General features: G+C 39.5%; 1 protein-coding gene across 3 annotated transcripts in view; it reads left to right on the forward strand.

The window, feature by feature from the left end:
- The window catches only part of SLC25A13 (solute carrier family 25 member 13), a 99,278-nt gene extending 79,331 nt beyond the window's left edge, over window positions 1-19,947 (forward strand). For all 3 annotated transcript variants that reach the window (XM_068210622.1, XM_068210612.1, XM_068210603.1), the window contains 5 exons: window positions 3,187-3,327; window positions 13,653-13,791; window positions 17,526-17,684; window positions 17,764-17,854; window positions 18,737-19,947. In XM_068210622.1, the coding sequence (XP_068066723.1) occupies window positions 3,187-3,327; window positions 13,653-13,791; window positions 17,526-17,684; window positions 17,764-17,854; window positions 18,737-18,926 (720 nt within the window). In that variant the 3' untranslated portion in view covers window positions 18,927-19,947. The remainder of the gene's footprint in view (window positions 1-3,186; window positions 3,328-13,652; window positions 13,792-17,525; window positions 17,685-17,763; window positions 17,855-18,736) is intronic.
- Window positions 19,948-20,837: the final 890 nt, after the last annotated feature.

Consider the following 20,837-nt stretch of genomic DNA (forward strand, 5'->3'; position numbering starts at 1 on the left):
GGTTGGTTTTTTTCCATACCAGTTCATACCAGTACCTTGAAAAGCCTGGAAAAAAAAAGAGATTGATAAGATTTCTTTCATTGCATTCACTATGAAAAAAATTGAGAAAGAAGACAAAAGCTGTGCTATTGTGACTCAAGCTACTGATTTGGAGATGAGGATATCTGGAGACTCTTACAAGTTGTGAATGTTTGGGCAGGGGGGAAACGCACACACTAGTCATACAACTAAACTGCCTCAAAACCCTTTCTTGTAAAACCAGATTCATTGTACTTTCCTCACAGAAGCACTGGGAGGAAATAAATTAATATTTATGAACGCTTGCATTACTGTGATGATGAATTACACAATAGGAGTTACCAGTACTAGATAAGCAAGAAATCATTTCATTAGAGACTACAGTAGCCATCTCCGGTTTGCTTCCCCCCCATTTTGAGAGCAAGGAGCTGCAGTTACCAGCACAGATGCTCAAATAACAAAATGATCAAAGCTCCCCACTGAGCAACTGTACTTTTTACCACTGGAACTGCCTCTGCACAGGCTGATAAACCAGCCTTCCTCTGCATCACGAGGCAGGCAGGTGGTAGCAACCCTCCTACTGAGACCTCTGTCAGGTATTGTCTGGCTCATCGCTTTCAGTTATTCACCGTTTGATTTTTGGAGTATATCTTAGTTCAAATTCAGAGCATGGTAGAGGTTGTTCAGGGAGTTCTGGGATAGTATCTGGACAGTCTGGAAACACTTCACTGGAAATGACCAGTGTCTCTCTTCAAACTTGCTGTGTGGGCAGCAAAATTGATAGTCCTTTTAGTACTGTCTGGTACATGCAGATTTCTGTTTTTAAAACTTTGAGTGTAGTGATTGTATGAAGTGGGTAAATAATAGCATCTATGTTTTTAAATAGCAAGCTGAAGCAGAGGAAGTCCTATGTGATTTAGCCAGAGCAGCAAATGTCTAGTGCTGGAAGTGTCTACACAGCCAGGTTGGACATGCAAACATAGGCATTTATATGTGCTAGCACCTGAAGTACTTCCCATCTGTTTGTCCTGAAATTATATTGTGTTTAAATAATTTGCCTTTATTCTCCTTTAAAATCATCGATATCTTTCTAATTCCTTTCTTTATAATGGCATTCACTTATAAACATTTTTATAGATTTTTAAATTGTTCCATGTTTTGGTGCACTAATAGTAATAATAATACCAATTTTGTACTAATACTTAATTTTGTTGTAATCTTTTAAAATTTAATATGGTTTTCCTGTAGTGAAAATTAAAGGAACATTTCTCATGGAGTCATGGTACAATGAACTGTGGGAATATCATACTGAGGGAATGTAGTTTAATTCTGCTAATAGATCAATTGATACAAGTTTTTAAGTAATGTGTTTTAGAGAATGGTTGTTGTATAACAAACTTGCAAATGAACATATCATTTTTAAGAAGAAAATATATATGTTGGCATGGGGGAATGCCTAATAATTGTAATATCTACACCTAAACTTTTATTATATAGGAATGTGCAATTCTTCAAAGAACCTTTCCAGGATTCTTTTTTATTTATTTTGAGACTTTACAAGATGAATAGACAAGTAAAAGAAAGATTTTTTTTTGTTTTGAATGCTTACTTGTTTAACATATTCCAGTGTAGGTGCAAAACTTACATCAGCATATGTGCTAAATAATTTATCAGTCTAATTTTTGATGGCAACAAGAATAGCAGTTTTATGTATACCAGGATCCTGGTTTGGTAAAAGCAGTTAAATTAAATTATGCCAATTTGAAAGTCAAAACCAGTTGAGTTACACAAGAGTATGCTTTTCCTGGTCAAAATAGGAAACACTTGGGATATTTTGGGGGTTATGTAAAGACTTAAATTTGTAACCACATTGTATATGCTCATTCCAAGTGGTAGACAAGAATAGTTGTTCGTGTGATTTGCCATTTCTTCAGAATATTATTTGAACCATATTACTGTGTGTATTTTTTATTTTGAATGATCATTTATCTGAGCTACAATTAATTCTTTTAACACTGGGATAATTTTAACAACACGTGCACATGGTGTTTGCATACTAGACATCATTACATGCAAGTGCTTCTAAATGGTTATTTTATTTTAGTCATTACCTTCTAGAACAAAATAGTTGTTTTCTTGTAGGGCGGGCGAGGGTTGCCCTTTGCATAATTTGTGTGATTTCAGAACCTAAAGAAGAGCATAGCTGTCATGCCACAGAATTACTTAACAGAATGACAGTCTGTTGAATTTGAGCCAGAAGGAGTTTGAATGAATATTTTTTAGTACACTTAAGTAACCTTCATATTACCTTCTTTTTGGTTGCAGATTTTTAGCTCAGGATCTGTCAGTATAGCAGAAAGGTTATGCCCTGAGTTACATATGATGAATGAGATGAACTTTACGAGAACCAGAAGGAGTCCAAAATGCTTGCCACCGTTGTGTTTTAAAGCAGACTTTCAGAATCGATTGAGTGGTGTCTTCCCAAAAAATGGAGACTGATACATTGAAAATATTTAGTGGTTCTTGATTAATAGAATACTTTCAGTCTGTAGACCTTCTTTTCTTTAATGCCTGGTACCTAAATAATGATGTAGAGCTTAGTCTCTTGAATCAAACAGCATTTAATGGCACTGAAACTGGTAGTTCAGAGGGTTTTTTTTAAAAAGCATGATATACTTGCGATTCCATTCATTGGAATCCATGTGTTCTTTGTTATATGAGCTCATGTCAAAATCAGAAAAAGTTTCTGCCAGATTTCTGCTCTTCAACAGTATGTTTTCATTTTCTATATACTGCACATCACAGCTGCATTACTAGTTACTAATTTTTCCTTTTACTTCATTGCTTGTATTATAGTGTTCTTGGTTTGTCAATATTGCATAACTTGGTGTTGGTGAACGTGTTCTTGCAAGGAGAATTGAGCTAGTGTCTGTCTGATGTACTGCAGTGTCCTACAGTGGCTGACCTGCTTCCTCTCTGTTTTTCCTGATGACTCATCTGGTGGGGGAGTAGATTTCTTACCTTGTGAGATGCACTAATACTAAAACTCGACTGCTAATTCCTTAACCAAGTGCAGGAGGATTGAAAATGGCTTATCTTGAATGTAACAGGATACACACTGCAAATAATGTAGCAGGTTAATATATTGATTTCTGCTTTTAATTTCAGGCTGGCGGTTCTCAAGTAATCTTTACCAATCCACTGGAAATTGTCAAGATTCGATTGCAGGTGGCTGGAGAAATTACTACTGGTCCACGAGTTAGTGCCCTCAGTGTGTTAAGGGACTTAGGTTTCTTTGGTCTCTACAAGGTATGTTTTTAAAAAATATTTTTAAAAACCCTATTATAAATTTTCAAATCAACATATAATTTCATTGTTCTCACAAGCTTTCATAGGTAGATGCAATTTTACTTTTTAAAAGAAAAATTATTATGTGATATTATATCTTCATTTTTCATTTTTTAGTAAGGGAAGAAACTGTCTCACCTTTTTGAGCATATGTTTTTGTAAATCTTACTGAGAATTCTTTTCTCACTTCAGCAGGTTTAAGGTTCATTGAATATTAGTTTGTGATTCCTGATATTCTGCCTGCTGTAAAAATAAGCTTATTTTCATCTGCATGGTATAGAGCTTACAGTTTTGGAACTTGATTTTGCTCTTCTGTGGTTGATTCAACCAGCAACTTTCTCAGATGTCATCATTCATTTGGTGATGGGAATTAATTGCAGCACAATAATAGTGAAGAAATACAGACAGTGGGAGCCCAGCATAAAAATAAACTCCTAAAGCAAGCTTCCCCTTGCTTCTTTAGAAGAATATTTTCCCCAATAATACCACGAAAAGCTGCCTTTGTGAGCATATGCTACAGACTCTACAGTTCTGCTCGCTATATTACTGTTTTCACATAGATACATAAATACGTAGAAGTCAAGTTAGGTTTAATGTTGGCAGCAGGAATGAAAGCATCTTCTGAATGTTGAATCTAACCGGATATATGCTATAAATAATTTAAATTATTAACATACTTTTAGGAGGATGTCTTCTACTTTTCGATGAAGGAGATTAGATATGGGGGAATATGAAAGGTCTTGAAGTACTTTGAGATAGCCACTACACTCAAGTATTGAAACAAAAGTTGTAATAGATACCATATACTTCAGAGCACCGTGTGGTGCTTCAGACTCTGCAGCCTACAACTCGGGAGAAAGCCTGCATACTTCCAATTTGTCCCAGGATTTCCAGTGAAGCAGGCAGTATTCCTCTGTTGCTTATTTACAGCAGTCCAGCCATAAATTGAAGATGCTTCAAAAGACACCAAATGAGCCCCATCCCCCTCTCCCCAGTATTTGAATTCCATCTGCTTTTTTTTAAGCATCCAGTCTTTTTAAATTGCTCTGTTAACATTACAAAGAGGGACCCTGCCCATGAGAACGTGTCTGTATGTTTTGGCCTGGAGAGAAGTTGCAGGTCTGAATAGGATTTAATGGGGAGTTGTTTTTCCCTTTAAATTGACTTGCTAATTTTTTAGGTGTTTTACTGAAGCTGAGGCTATTGTGTAAACTCCTAGTAAATGGCATTACTGTATTGATCAGATTAACATTTACAACTGAAAACAGGGATTTTGTAAAGAGTCTGCTTCCCTGAGGCTGTGCAGGAATGGAGGTCAGCTACTGACTTTTACTTGGACTAGCAATAAGAAAACACAAGATGAAACCAATGATGAACTAGATTACTAAAGTAGCATTTTTTTGGTTTTTTTTTTCTCCCTGAATACCTACTCCTGGTGGTTGAGCAGAATTTACTACATTTTTCCATTTTTAATGGCATTAATGTCTTGGGTTGTATCATGAATTATTTCTATCCACTAGAGTAAATACTGGTGGATATTAGTCAGGACTACACATGAACAGGAGCTAGTTACAGCACTAACTGTTGCATTGAAACAATTATTTAATCACAAGACACAGTTTCAGTGTTTCATTTGTTGAGTCCATTTACCTCCACACACACACATACACACAAAAAAAAAAGGGTTTGGATTTGTTTTTACTCAGCTGTTGTCTCTGTTTCTGTCTCTCTCAACCCTCCACCCCACTTCCTGTGTTCATGTCCTTTTTTATGTTGTTAAGATTCATTGCCTACAAAAACTTGAGTGGTTTGACAAAACTAGAGAATTTAGCCTGGCAATGACGGGCACGCACTGAGCGCAGACCATGTCACAAGGCTTGTGTCCAACGGCACCCTTAGTCACAGCTAGGTCTGTAATTGGACAGCTTTGTGCTGTTTTCTAACAAACATTTGGGACTACAGCCAAAGGAAAATGGTAATCCCATCTGCCCCCTTTCCCGTGTGCCAGTCAGAGCATTTGTGCACCCACATAATGATCTGGAACAAGAAAGTCATAAAACCTCCTCCACCTTAGGGCTTTGTTTTGAACCCAGACCAGCTCACTCTGTATCTTCTCAGGATGGTTGTACCCAGTCAAAAGGAGGAGTGACTGTGGCATGGGGAGCCAGTGTGTCTCAGTATAATTTTAAACTGCCTTGAGGTGCTTGTGGAGCTGCAGTGTTGGAGGCAAAAGCAGCCCTCTCCTGAATGCTTGCGCTGGAGTTGGCAGTGTTTGTGGGGCCAGGCAGATATTAACAACTCATTGCATCAGGCATCAGCCCCAGTAAATGTTTCCCAGAGACATCAGTGGTTTTAAATGAATTTCAGATGAGACTAGATGTGATAGGTGCTGCCTTCTTTGGTGGTGCTTCTAAATTAATTAAGTATAATGATGAAGTGGACATCAAATAATAATGAATCTTCTGCTAATGAGAACCAAAATATGTTGGTATGTTTGGAATGTTCATACTCTTAACAAGTCAAATTAGCTTTAAACTATGAAACAGGAATGAGGATTTTATTACTATCTCAGTACTTCTCATGTTGTTCACTCTAAGAACTCTTCCATTTGCATCTGAAGTCTTTGCTTTAGCTTTGTCTTTCTCTCAAGGCACAAGACTTAGACTTGTATCTCAAGCCCTTAATGCACTTACTTTAGTAGACCTAGTTATGACTCCATAGATACTGCCATGGAGGAACCAGAATAGATAGTTATTCTAGAAAATAGTTTTATTTGAGAATCTTGAAGTTCCTTGGTAGGCTTAATGAGCCTTCATGTAAGTATTCCAGCTGTTTAAACACTTGTCTATCTTAGCCATGACTTAAACTTTAACTGACTTTCTTCTGCAAGTGTTGAAACCAGAATTTTAGACTTTTAATTTCAGTAATTTTAATTTTACATAAATGAATGTCTTTTTTGGTTTTAAGTTTTATTTATCACATGGCAAGGATTGTGAAATCCTTGTCAATCCTTGAAAGTGAAAATTCTCCTTTCCTAGTTTGGAGAAAAGTCATCCCTGAAAGCTGTTCTTACCACTACAGATCCATCTGGCATGTTCTGCTTAGTTTCCATGAGTCGTTTATGCTGAAATTCAGGTGAAAATCTGCAGGAGTCCCATATAGTAGTCAGCAAGGAAGAATGTATTAATTATAAGTGCAGCCTGATGATGTGAAGAGTTAGTCTTAGCTTCATGAGGCAAATTCCTGCATGTTTTAACAAGATGTACTGCTTGTTATTTAAATTCTTATATTTTGTATTATTTTCTACCTATGAAGCATTTCCTGTGGATTAAAAATAAAATGCCCACACTCCCCAATGTAGTTAATTTCAGTGCTCCTGTCTTGCATTAACAGAGAAAACCAAGGCACAGACAAATAAATCTTATGTCTCATGTCAACAAATTAACAAAGGAAATGTAAACCCTTTTTGCATCCAGCTGAGTGAATCTTGTATTGATTATGATCATAATTACCCCTGCACTCTAGTCCAAATGCATATCCTTTGAGGATCACTGAGAAGAAGCTGGATTGCATAGTTTTAGTGCCCCTCTGTATAAGTGAGAGTAATATTCTTTTGGATAATTCATTGGTATGTTAATGTGCCACTTCACTGTGCTAGGGACAGAAACAGTTCACAGTAGTACTGTCCTGAGATATCTGCTCTGTGCTTTCTCTACTTGCAGATTTGATGTTAGAGTAATTTTTGTTGAGAGCCAGTCCTGGAGGTCACCTGGGCAACCTGACCACCAGGTATTTGACCACCTTTAGGGTTTAAAAGCAAACATAGAAAAGAAAAAATCCCACACCTCTTTTCTTATGACTAATTGAATTGGCCATGTTCAAGCTTCTGATCGTTCCACTGTGCACCTCCAAGAGTAGTTTTCTTTCCCTGCACTCTCCTTTAAGTGAGCAATAAGGTCTCTCCCTAGCCTGCTCTTCTCAAAGTTGAGCACAGTGAGTTCCTCTTTTATGTGCCATGGACTACACAACTGGCTTGATGGCCCCACACTGGACTCACTCCAGCATGAAAGCATCTTTCTTGTATGGGAGAGAATTGGACACAGGGCTCCAGATGTGGTCTCAGCAGTGCTGAATGGAGGGCAATAATCACTTCCCTTGCAATCTTGCTACTGTAACCCAGGGTGTGGCTGGCTGACTTCACTGCAAAGAGGCATTGCTGACCCATACTCAACTTGGGCACAGTATCCTCCACACTTTTCCTCCAAAGATGCTTTCAGCCTGTATCTCCATCCTATGAAGTTATCTCTGAACAGCAGCCTCTCACTACAGCACACTATTTCCCCAGTTCAGCATCATCTGCTGAGAGTGCAGCTCATGTCCACTGGTTTAGCTGTGGGATATGATGACAGACCATTTCAAAAGCCAGGCTTTTAGTCAAGGTGTACAACATCCATTGCTGTCCCCTTATCCACAGGTCTGGCAAAATGGTTGGTCAGCTGTGATTTGGTAAATCTGAATTAGTTGTTCCCAATATTTCCTTTACTCTTCATATGCTTGGAAATGGCTTCCAGGGACGTTTGCATCATAAACCTCCCAGGAACAGAGGTGTGCCCAGACATCTTGTAATTTCCCAGATCTTCCTTCTTACTCTTCAAGATGGATGTGATGTTTGTCTGTTCTAGTTACCAGAATGACCTTGTCTGACTTGATGTTTTGAAGGTAGAAACAACCTCACAAAGTCAGCAGCCAGCTGTCTCAGCACCACTGCAGGTTTCTGTTCTGGTCTCAAGATTGTGTATGTGCTCCAAGTGCCCTGTCTGCAAGTAATGCAGACTTTTCTGGTAAACCTGTGGAGCTGAGGGGCCTGGGGACAGATTTTACTGGTAAAAAGCAAGACAAAGGTAATTTCTCTGCTTTTTCCATGTACTTTGTCACTAGGTTTCCTGCCCCCATTGTGCAACAGCCTCACAATTTATTTAGTTGCCCTTTTGCTGCTGATGTGCTTACAGAAACCTTTTTTATTTCCCCTTCACATCCCTTCCTAGATCAATCTCCAGCTAATCCTTGGCTTTTCTGTGTCCATTGCTGCACACCTGAGCAATGGTTCTGTATATCCTGGGTAGCCCATATCTACCTCTGCTTCCCCTTCTCTTCCTTCCTCACGAAAGAACTAAAGAACAGTAGTTCTGGGATCATAATAAGTACAACAATTTACAGTCAGCGCTTCCTCCTGGACTCCCTGCGTCTCCACTGGGTGGTCAGATATTAGCCATTCTGTCATGATATGCAGCTTAGAAATAAAATGCAAAAATAATTCCAGCAGTAAAAAGATTTGATACATACAGTTTGTTAAGCTGATGGCTGGGTTGAACCCCTGAAGTTCTTTAAAGCTAGAAAGCAATTTTTTTCCTGTCTTTGTCTAAAATTCTGAACTACATGTGTAAATAAGTATTTAAAAAAACTGTACTTCTCAAAATCCAGATGCTGCTTAGGGGGAACACATACCAGTACTTTTGCAGAGGGAATTTATTTCCTTTATTTGCGTTCTTTTTCCCAGTAATCTTTACTGTGAAAGCACCAGGGCACTGAAGCTTGTGACTAGTAAATTCTTTAGCTATAGATAATCGGCAGGTGACAACTATTTTTAAAAATATAGAGACAACATACTGCAGTCGGGGAAAATATCACTTAAACTAATGCAAAATGTCATTTGTGTTGGCAGAAATGGGAAGGGATACTTTTCTGTTTTTCAGTATTTTTAATATATTTTATTTAATTCCTAGTCACAATTGAATATTAAAGTAATCATCGAAGATTAGATAATACATTTTCTGTCTTCTGCCTGTCTTACAACTTAATATGAATAAAGTCCCGTTAAAGTCAGTTGAATTTATATTCTATTTGCTTTGAAAGACATCTTTAAAGTGTCCATGTAAATAAACACTGTAAGTATACCTACTTATTTTGTACATCACAAAAACTCATATCCATATAATATCTGCCATAAAATGCTTAATAAAATGTTACTCCTCTTATACATAATCATACTGAATAGTGCTTTACAGTATAACAGACAGTGGCACTTCATAATTTTGCACAACAAAGTTATTCTGTATCCCAGGAAGACAGTAAATAATAGAGTGGTAAATGAGTCTTCAAGGAAAGGGTACGTTGGTTGTGGTAATGTTTATTGTTATAATTACTACAAGGTATTTAGCTCAAATTTGTGCTTTGGCTGATATTGCCAACACAGTTTTCATTTCCAAAACTAGTCAGAAAAGCTTCCAAAAGTCTTCTTTTCCCCCTCCTCTCCCTTGCCTCCAAATGCTTCTTAAAGAAGCTTCTGGTGTGTTGACCTGGAAAGTGTAATCTCAAGTGACAGGATGTGTACCAAACTCTCACCTGGTTCCTTTGATAACAGCTGAGCTATTTCATGTTCTGAAGCTGAGGGTTTACAGCAGAATGATAAACATATGAAAGACAGTAGTAAAAGTTTAGAGTTATATTTTGCATCTACCATGCCTATTTGTGACTGTTCTCATATGTGAGAACATATGCTTTTCAGAAATTTCCTTTTAAATTAACGAAAAAAATGCCCTTTCAACTAAAACAACTAGATTTTCCCCTGCAAACTGAATTGAAATTGCTGGTAGAGCATTTGAAATTGGCATTTTGTTCCTCTAACGTGATGTTCTAAATGAGTTTCATAGTTTGGTTGGTATAAGTATATGTGAATAAAAACCTATAGTAGCTTTTAAGGCAATGCCATTTTACAGTGGAAAAAAAAATCCAGCCCTTGAAAGCAAATACCAGTAATATTTGACTAACTGTTACAAAACCTGTTAGGTGCTGTTAGGGCTCCGATTCCAAAGGGTTAAGTCTGTAGTAAAACCTAAGAAGAATGCAATATGATCAAGAAATGACATGCTGCCTATTGTTTGTAGCTATAGGATCAAAATAACAATTATACATGCCAAATAAATTCTAAACCTGTAAAAGAGAAAAAGAGGGGGTGGCTGTAAGTACAGGTGCCAGAAGCATTAAATAACTCTCGCAGACAAGGTGCACCACTGTTGTCTTGAATGCTGCTAGGTTCCCCCAGTCTGGCATTTTTCCCCCTGCACTAGACAATGTGCATTCACTGCAGGAGACTAGGCTAAGCCTGCGTCTCCCAGACCTGCCGGCTCCTTCTGCCCAACCCGACACAGAGGTGCCTTTGTCAGTATAATTACCCTCCCCTTGTAGTAGAAATAGTTTGTTTAGAGCCTTATTTGCAGGTAGAGCTGGTATAAGCAGGAATTAGCATGCTAAAGAACCTGCCCCAGCACTGACTTGGGTTTATTTATCCAAATCTTTGACAATCAGGGTTTTTTTTTCCTCCGTTGGTTTATTCAGTGAGATACTATCCGAGATTAAGAGCTTTAAAGTTATTAAAGAGATTGAAGATGGGAGCCAACTGGCTGTTGTGCGAGGAAGGCGCATGTCCCGGTGTGTAGGATCTCCCAACAATTTCATGCCTGGCAGGTCTGCACCTTGGCTGCCAGAATAAACTCGGGTGGATGCTCCTTACTGCTTTCTGGGGATTGATTAAAACTCCCTTTGGCTTTCAGCACGTTGTCCACATCAAAAAGGTGCGAGAAGTAAAATAAATGTTTCTTTTGCTTTTCAAGATACTGTGGCCAATCTCCCTAAGCCTTCCTAATTGGCCTAGGCTGGTTGCGGATGATTAACTTGAAGTTAAATGGGGCCTGCTTTTAAACATGCTTTCCCAGACTTTAAATGGAACGATGGGGGGAAACTTTAGACTGTTGCAATGCTGGACCAGAGCCAAGCCTGGTTATTATTAAAGTGGATCCAAGTTTTGATCCAGATTTTGTTTACACTGAGCCAGCTAAGTTGATGGACATCCTTCCCTCTTTGCATACCTGAATGTATATTATTAGTGATATTAACAATATGCCACTTCTGCCCCATGGAAAAGAGTCTTTTAGTGAAGGGGGAGGAATATTAGCAGCTCACATTGAACTGAGAGGTGCTTGCATTTGGACTTTATTGATTTGTGTAAGTTATTTTAACTGTATCAGAATATTTCAGGATATGCAAAAAATGCAGAGAAAAAAAAAAATGTGTGCAGGGTTTAATGACATTGCAAAGAAAATAAAAGTAATGTGCCCTGAGGGCAAAGGCAGCCAGAGGAGATTTGCTCTGAGGAAACGTATGCTCTAAAAATAAATCTTTGAAGAATCCATGTCAGTCTGTGAATGTTTCAGTAGTTAGTCTCATAATTTTTCTCTGAAGCAAATACAGTGCAGACATTTGATCCTTAAAATGTTGGGTTTTTTCATGCAGAAGTTGGTAAAACTCTAGTCTTGTCTATGTGAGGATTAAAGGTTAATTGTTAAACAGGATTCTGTTGCGCATTGAGGGTCCACAATCCTAGTCTCTGTTGAATACAAAAAATTCACACTCTGTGTCCTCAAGGTAGGGCATAAGGGTCAGAGCAGCACCAACACCAGTGCTTTTTGAGTTCCTTTATGGCATTTTGCTTATTGTCTCTAGAAGGGCACAAGAAGAACCAGCTTAAATCAGACATGGGCAGTGTAAATCAGACATCCAACTGAGTGAGAAGCCAGAGGGTCTGAACTGCAGAAGTCATTAATCTCCAAAGGGAGAGTCAGAGGAAGTGGCCAGTACTTAGTCTGAAAACATCAAGAAATAAGCTGAGAAAGTGTGATGGAAAGCACTTCAGAGAGAGCAGAGCCTATTGTGCTCCCTGTGTTCAGTAGCTGAGTCTGTGACACACAGAAAGTCTGACTACAAGATCTAATGGCTTTTTTAGATAAATCTTTAGTTTCTCAGAGGCAGTCTCTGACTGCAAACTGCACTTATTTGAGTCTCCTGAGAAGTACCTTGCAGGACCTGGTTATCTTGTCACACATCCTGCTGCCTTCCTCTGCCTTGCCTCGTTGAAAGGCAACTTCAAGGTTTTTCTGACACCTTGCAGCTCTTTTGTCTTTGATAACTAGCATCTAGGATAAGTGCTATATTTTAACTGGTATTACAATATAAGCTAAGCTTACAGATGTGTCCAGGCATATCATTAGATTTAATTAAATTATGTGGATATTAACATGTCCCCTGTGAAATGTCTGGCACTGAGCCATGTGCTAGTAGACCTGTGAACAAGAGAAGTACAGTAACAAGAGCACCCCCCGAGGGTTTGTGGATGAACCTCAAGCAGTTTCACCAGGTCTCCACCCTTGCTTCAAAGAGAAGAGGCTTAGGCTCATCCATGAACCATTTCTTTCTCAAGCTTGAAAGATTTTACCCGTTTTCCCAAGCCACCTCTTGTTTGTGCTTTCCTCCTGGTCTTAGTCCTGGCAGGCTCTGGTGTCCTCTGGATCTCCATTCTGAGGAAAGGCAGACTGCAAATCCCTTTTGCTGTTGGAGCATGGATGCTATTTGATATTTTATTTTGATTGACCTTCCCTAGTGGCCTTTTTGCTTTTCCCCCTGCTTGAAAAACATTTGATTGCTTGCCACTACCCCAAACATTTCCTTTCCTGTTTGCTTCCCTCTTAGATTTGAAACCAGCTCTATTGCTGGTAGCTTTATTGGCTGATTGTGCTACTTCCACAAATTGATAGCAAGGCAAATTTAGCAGTAAGAGATGAAAGTTATTGAAACAAACTGTATCCCAGATAACTTGTACTTTAAAATTCACAAATAAATCATGCTGTTACTGTTCTGCAAAAAGACCTGCTGTTAATTCCCCTATTCCCTCAATATATGTTGCATTATCAATTATAGTGCCTGTATAGAGGTATGGACTGGACACTGTTTTCCCTGGAGTATTAATCTAAAGTGGGAGTGAGAGGTGACAGACCTATCCTGGGGCTCTGTTTTAAACACTTTTTAAACCCCCACTACAGGTTCATGGCTACAAGGTCAACTATTTAAAGTTCTCCAAAGGTGTTTTCAGAGTTCACTCAAACACGTGGTATTGTCTCCATTACCAGCATGTAACTACAGTGCCTCAGAGTGAGGGAGAAGAGGTAGACAAGATACATAGAATGACAGAAATTAGTGAACCAAGAAAAAACACAGAGACACCTCTCAGCAGGGTGAAATACATGAATCTCTCAAAATTTTGAGGGAAAAATTGCTTTTTCTTTAAGCCGTTTGCAGCAAACTGAAAAAAATACAATGTTACTCTGTTCTCTGATATTCATGGTTCATCATGGTAAATTTGCTCATTCTCAAAACTTGTTCTTTTTTTCAAACAGGGTGCTAAGGCATGTTTTTTGCGTGACATCCCCTTCTCTGCCATTTACTTCCCCTGTTACGCTCATCTGAAAGCTTCATTTACAAATGAAGATGGGAGGGTTAGCCCAGGAAATCTGCTCTTGGCTGGATCAATAGCTGGTAAGTGCCCAGATTTCTTTTTTCCTGGCTCTATACTGCTCTGGCAGCACAATAGTTACGGCAGTGACAACAATAACAAAAAATGCTCAAAAGGACTAAATGCAATAATACTGTATTTTGCAGCCTTATTGCAGAAACAAAGTTACTATGCTGTATAGCAAGTTGAAGATACTGTAAGTTCCTGGTATAATCATAACATTCAGAGAGCAAAATAAAGGGAAAATAAAAGTTTTTGCTGATTTTTTTAATAATTTATCACAATTACTTGTGAAGTTACTGTGCTGATTTTAGCTGTGTCTCACTGTCAGGTAATATTTTGTTGTAATGATTTATAAACAAAACCATGCCATTCATAAAATTCTTTATGATCGAGTGAATCTTGAATTTTGTTGTATATAGTCCAAAAGTCACACTGGAAGTACAGCTCTTCAAACACAATGATATAACAGTGACAAAATGATGACACTATTTGCTACCCTCAGTATCCCACTGAAGTTACTTGGCTTCTTGAGGATTTTACCTTTATAATTTTTTAAAATATTAAACAAAGCAGAAGATCTTGAAAACATTGCAGCAATGCCACAGGTTGCTAATTCCTCACATACCCAGATATGACAGAGGTGCGGAGTGTGGCCTTGAGCACTTGGTTGTTTTAGTGTGCTGCATAGCAGACAGAAGAGCCCAAATATGCTTAACTTCTCACACATGAATTTAGCTTGAGTGTGCCAGAGCCTAAGGCAGAAGACAGAGACTTTGTAAGCCTCAGCTTGCCCTTGTCTGCTTCATGGCTGGTCCCTCCACAGCTTCTACACCCAAAGGGGACCACCACTTGGTAGCTGTCTGCTGGAGGGAGCAGCTTGAGAGTCCTGCTCCTGCAGTGTCCATGGTTTCCCCCCTAGGAAACAAATAGGCTTGCAAATTTGTGCAACGGGACCTTTAGGGGAGTGTGTAGCAAGCAGGAGGGCTCAAATCAGCTGGTGTTTCCACCATGCTTATCGGGGGCTGCTTGGTCTCTCCAAGCTGCAGCCAGGTTTTTTCTCCAGCATGGCCCCTGGCAGACTGCTATGACCTGCCAGGTGAGAAAAATGATGGAATGGCATGAATCCAGTACAGACAGGTGGTTTAGCAATGTTTTCTCATTTAATTTTAAGTTTTCTCTTCCCTGAGAAAACTTCTTGGTCCAAATTATACACAGGGTTGTGTCTCTTTGAGAGCAAGGCCCTTTTATAGCCAGTATCTGGTCTTAGAGAACAGCTAGACCAGTTGGTTTGTCGTGTTGAAGCATATTGATCTCTATTCAGTTGCTCACAGTCCAAAGGAATTTAGCTGGTACTAGCAAAGCCAGCTGTGTTCCAATGACTGCTGCTCAAAACCCCCTTGTCCTCTCCCCTCCCCCACCCCATTCCAAAGCCAGGTTCCAAACCCTCCAACAGGAGCTTTTACAGCCAGCTTATTTCTTACCCATTTTAATGGAACAAAACAATTTTTGAACTTTAGATCATATTTACAGACTTGAAACATAAGATGGCATTTTTAAGCCAAGTAATTTCTTAGGTTTTCCTATTTTTCTCTTTCTAGGCATTGTCAGGTGATTGCAGACTGAGATAACCGTCCCTTTGAAGTTCAGGCACAGAAGCAGTCTTTATTGTTGCTGATATGGCTCACCAATCTAGTTATAATGTGAATTTTATCCAGTGCTTCCTGTGAATCCCATCCTAGGTTAACTCTCATGAGCAAATTACAGTGTTAGAGATACAACACTCATCATACTATTTATAAAACCAAGAAATTTGTTTTATTGGGTACCTGTGAAGTGTGATGGGGGTGCATGTGTCCACTGTTTTGCCAAAAGAACATCAAGGGAAAGACAGAACAAAACACCCACCACTTCTGAAAAGCTGGCTTCAGTCTCTGGGTGATGTCTCTTCTCCAGCCAGGGATCTCACCTGGTCATCAGCCTTCAGATGTGTGCATGAGCTCTGGCTGCGTGTGGGAAACTCCCCCTTCCCACGCACAGCCCATAGTGCTGGGATATTCAAGCTAGCCATACTCAGATGTGCATCTGTGTCCTTTGCCAGTGGGTGTTGCTTGTACTGCTTACATCATCTTCCTTTCCATTGTGGTTGGGGTCACACGCAACACATGTGTCATCTAGCTTGATCTGCTTCTGGTTTTCAGATGTCTCAACCTGTTGTGCCGTAGCATATTCTGAGATGATTCTAATATCATCTGCAGGATCTCTCCTTAATTTGCTCTGTTTGCTTACTGCCTCCATGAAGTTCCTTCTCCTCCCCTAGCTCCTTTTTATTCTTGTCAGCTCCTGCTGGGCTATTTGTCACATTCTGATTGTAAGCTTCTCTTGGCAGCAATCTGTAACTTTGATTTGTCTGTAAATGCTTTTGTCCTGTACACATAGTTCCTAAAGAAAGGATTTTAAGTATCTCAAGTGCAAAATATCCTCAATAATATGGAGTGAGCGATAAGGAGATGGAAGTCAACGTGTAGTAAGCAGGATTGTTTCTAAATAAGCTCTTTGGTTTTCATGAAAACACTGGTTGGCTTTTGAAGGACAAAAGTCTGGCTTTAAATTGAAGACTCAAGCAATACCCTGGTGTGGGTAAAGCTAAGCAAAGAGGAATTCCAGTATTTTTGGAATTCAGAAGCCTTGACCAGGTTTTAGTGCTTGCCTGCCAGACAGCCCATGCTTGCACTGAGAGAGTGCTTAGTGTATGAGTTATTTTGGGGGGGCAAGGAGAGGAGGAGGAAATCTTTTGGTGATATGCACATGATTTGATCTCTTGGAGCAGTCTGCAGGAAGGGTGCTATGGAGCTTGAGGCCAGACCATGTTGGTTTGGATAAAATTTGTTACAGAATTATTGAGCTGGGAAAAAAGAAGGAAAGGAGATCTTTGCATCAACATCTAACAAAGTTGGTTTGGAACAGATGCAGAATGGAAAAGTAATAAAACCATAAGAGACAGTGTCTTCTGGTACAGTCTTGGTGCTTTACTTTGCCTTTTTTTTTTTTTAATTTTTTTTCTCCAATTCTAAACATGCCCCAAGTTTGGATAGGAATGACTTTAGAAATACCACCCATTGGTAATTTGGTATGTTTTATTTTCAGTTGATTATCTGCCAGGGTAAATTTAAATCTTGCTCCACATATTCTGCTGAGGATGTCAGCTGTGGCTTTGCAGCTGAGCAGTCTGCCATGCCTAATGAGAAGAATGACCCTTTTTGTAAGCCTTAGCTCTCAAGTGATGCTGAACATGCATGGCATTATCTGGTTCTCAGTGAGATTGCTGCATGAGGGGTGTTTACGTATCTGTGTTTGTGTCTATGCACAGCCTATTCTAGCACAGTGTACACCAGGATGCCAGGAACCACAGAGAGGAATGAAAAGGAAAGGGAAATATCAACCTTCCGTCCAAAAGCTTTGTGCTTATTAAGTATGCAAGTTTCTGATTAGCACTGGAAACTCCAATCTGTGCCTCCCAGCTTGGCAGGAAGCACGTGATATGGTTGTTCCTCTGGGAGAAGCTCTCTCTGGGTTAAGCCATGTCCACAACAGCAACCTCTTGTTACTTGTTCTCCTTCCCAGGTTCTGCTTAAATCAAATGTGGCTGGATTCTCCTGATGTAAGGAGGAAAGGCCCGCTTCCCTCTGGATAAACTAGGTGTGTAGTATATGTGCCAAGGCAGTGGTACTCACCTGATGACTTTTGTGTTGTTCAGGTATGCCTGCAGCCTCTCTGGTTACCCCTGCAGATGTGATCAAAACAAGGCTACAGGTGGCAGCCCGAGCAGGACAGACCACCTACAGCGGTGTTGTGGACTGTTTTGTCAAGATCCTACGGGAAGAAGGCCCGAAGGCTCTCTGGAAAGGAGCAGGAGGTGTGTAAAAGAGCTTTGATTGCCAAGTGATTTCTGTTTGTGGCATTGTCACTTAGGAACTCTCTTCTTTTCCTTCAAGCTCGTGTATTTCGATCTTCTCCTCAGTTTGGTGTAACTCTGGTGACTTATGAGCTACTGCAGAGATGGTTTTATGTGGACTTCGGAGGAGTGTAAGTATGTGATGTCTGAACATACCAGGGACCCTGAACTACCCCCTTGGTTCTGTTGGGTTTTGGTCCTCCTTGGAACATCAGAGGCAGCGGCTTACTAGAACATGTTGTAAAGGCTTTGTAAATATTATTTCAACTACACTTTACTGGTGGAGGCTGGGACGATATTCCAGTCGCTGTTTCATAGCAAGATACTACCACATTTTATATCACAGTTTCAAGCAGGGGACCTATGTTAGTGTAAACAGAGACAGTGGGAGGCTAAATAATGGGCTGGGGATGTAAATGCAGGAAAAATGTGATGCCTACCAGGTCAGGATACACTCTGCATTAGTCCTCATTATTTGGTGGAGGAGCTGTGTCCCTGATTAGACAGGGCTTTTGACATCTAAAAAAAATATACAGTTGTCACCAAGGTCAAAACCAATTTGTTGGTATTTCAGCCGTGCCTCCTGCCTTTGTTGACAATACAGGTGGATGTGCATGTAGCTGTTTAACTTGATCCCAGAGCAGCTGTAGATTCTATGGATCTTTGGGAACAGCAGTTTGAAAGCCACCACAAAAATGACTTAAACTCTGCTATGTTCCTGGATTGGTTGCGTGCTGTAGCAAAGACTTATGAGCCCCTGCTACCTCACACTAGTTTTGATTAATGCACTGCAAATTTTATCTGGATTTGACCGTACTCAATCAACATGAAGGCTTCTAACTGTTCTGGAACGTTTTAAAACAGGGTATTTCTCCTTACATTGCAGCATTTAATTTAGTTACTTACAGGGTAGTACACTCAGATGTCTCATTAAATTTACTTTACGGAGGAGATTTTTGGGAATACTGATTTTACTGTATGGAAGTTAATTTATTATTTTTATTATTTTGCAGAAAACCAGCTGGATCAGAGACAGTTCCTAAATCCAGGATCACGCTCCCTGCTCCTAACCCTGACCATGTTGGTGGTTATAAATTGGCAGTTGCCACTTTTGCAGGGATTGAAAACAAATTTGGACTTTACCTACCTCGGTTTAAGCCATCGCCACCTACCTCAAAGGCTGCTGCAGCAGTAGGACCCTAAGTTTATTGCTGTAGGGCTTTTGTTATTAGTTGGGAAAGAGCCACTTTTCTAATTGGTTAATATTTTGTTCCTTTAGCTTCTCATCATATAAAAGATTAGCTTCATTTGAGTTTTAAGGTAATTTTCATCTTAAATGGAATCATTTGTCTTTGTGCTTCCGTAACCAGATCACTGTGAAATTCTTACCAGTTGTTTTAAGTTTGGGACCATGAATGTATTTGTCTACATCTGACATGTGCTTGTGTTGGGAAGACACTAATTTTAGGTTCTGTTTATTGGGGAGGGCTGGGTGAGAGCTGTGAACCAGATCATTTTACAGGCAATGCTCTGTTGCAGATTACCAGGGCAGATGTCGCACATTGTCACTCAAATGGAAAATTCAGAGGATATCACGGTGCTCAAAGCAGAATGATTTGGACCGTGCGTGTAAAATGGTTTTAAACTTGGTGCGTGTCTGTAGAGGTCAGCAAATATATACCCGGTACCTAAGTATGCCAGTACAGCTTCAACTTTTTAAATCACGCACAAGTTCTGTTTCTGGATTGTATTATGGAGCTTTTATGTGGAACATGTTTTTGTAATGGAAACCACATTTATAAATGTTTAGCCGTTGTATTATGTTACTGGTATCAAAATGCTCAAAAGAAAGTGTTATTGTCCATAGTCTTTGCACTTTATGGCAGAACTTTTGGCATTCTACTACACATACAAGGAAATTTCATAACTAGGTGCCTATCTTGGGTTGCTGGTGTTTGGAATTCAGTTTGTATATGCACTTCTATAGTAAAACGCTGCTTGTTTAAATAACTGCAATAGAAAATTCATGCACTGTATCAATGGTACCTGCCTTAACTGCTGGCTTGTAATTGGCAAATAGGTGGTTTCAGATTCTTATTTACTTCATTGAGTCAAAAGAGATTAAAATAGTCTAAAATAAAAGATTTTACTTAATTTTTGGTGCCTTGCACAGTGTTTAGAACATTCTGTATTTATGAAGATAGAAATAAACCTTTCAAACAGATGCACATGGTATTCTGTTACGGAAATGGCGCATTACATCGAATGTCTTGTTCAGCTTCAGTGATAAAGTCAGGTTAAGGTGAAGCTAATGTTTGCACTTGTAGGCTATGAAAACACCTGCAGCTTGAGAAAAAATTACTACAATTCCCCGGCCCAGAAAAGACATCTGTTGGTGGAGATGTCACTTGGGAAAAAAAAGAAACTTTTTCCTCAGTCAGGATTAAGGACTGAAGCTTTGATATTTTGATCTTTACTTTTGGAGGGAGGTTAGTGATTATGAACAGCCTGATCACCTAGTCACTTGAAGGTGTCTTCTGTGATATCTCTAAGATGAAGAATTTGGCTTTGCTTGTCTCCTTGGAGTGGGAGGAGTGAGAGGTGGGTGCCTTCAGCCTTGGCTGTAAACTGAGGGAATGCACAGATGTAGTGTCTCTGCAGAAGAATGAGTTTGCTGTGCAGTATCACACTGTGCTGTAATTTGTGGAAATACTGAAATGGAAATCACTCTGATTTTGTATTTGTATTTGGGTCATAATGAAAGTTATTCTCTTGGACTAATTTGTATTTTGAAATTACTAGTGAAATGCAGCTCAGGGGTAAATGTGTATGAAGGTGAGGGGAGCAGATGACATTTACCTGCAGCTGAATCTTGGAGTCTGGCTAAACCAGTGGGCTCTGACAGACAGCAGCTGCTTCCTCCCAGCCCTGTGTATTTGAGTCTCCCCAAATGACAGTTCCTTCATTTCAAACACAGGGGGGGAAAAGCTCTCCCTTGTAATAACCCTTCAAAATTAACCATCAGTATTTTTGGTTAAAGCATGTCACAAAAGCAAAACATTCTCACTGGGCACTGCCTGTGCTTCACACAGGAGATTTTAGTCTGTTTAAGAG

The sequence above is a fragment of the Anomalospiza imberbis genome, chromosome 1, assembly GCF_031753505.1.
Source record: "Anomalospiza imberbis isolate Cuckoo-Finch-1a 21T00152 chromosome 1, ASM3175350v1, whole genome shotgun sequence".
Taxonomy (NCBI): domain Eukaryota; kingdom Metazoa; phylum Chordata; class Aves; order Passeriformes; family Viduidae; genus Anomalospiza; species Anomalospiza imberbis.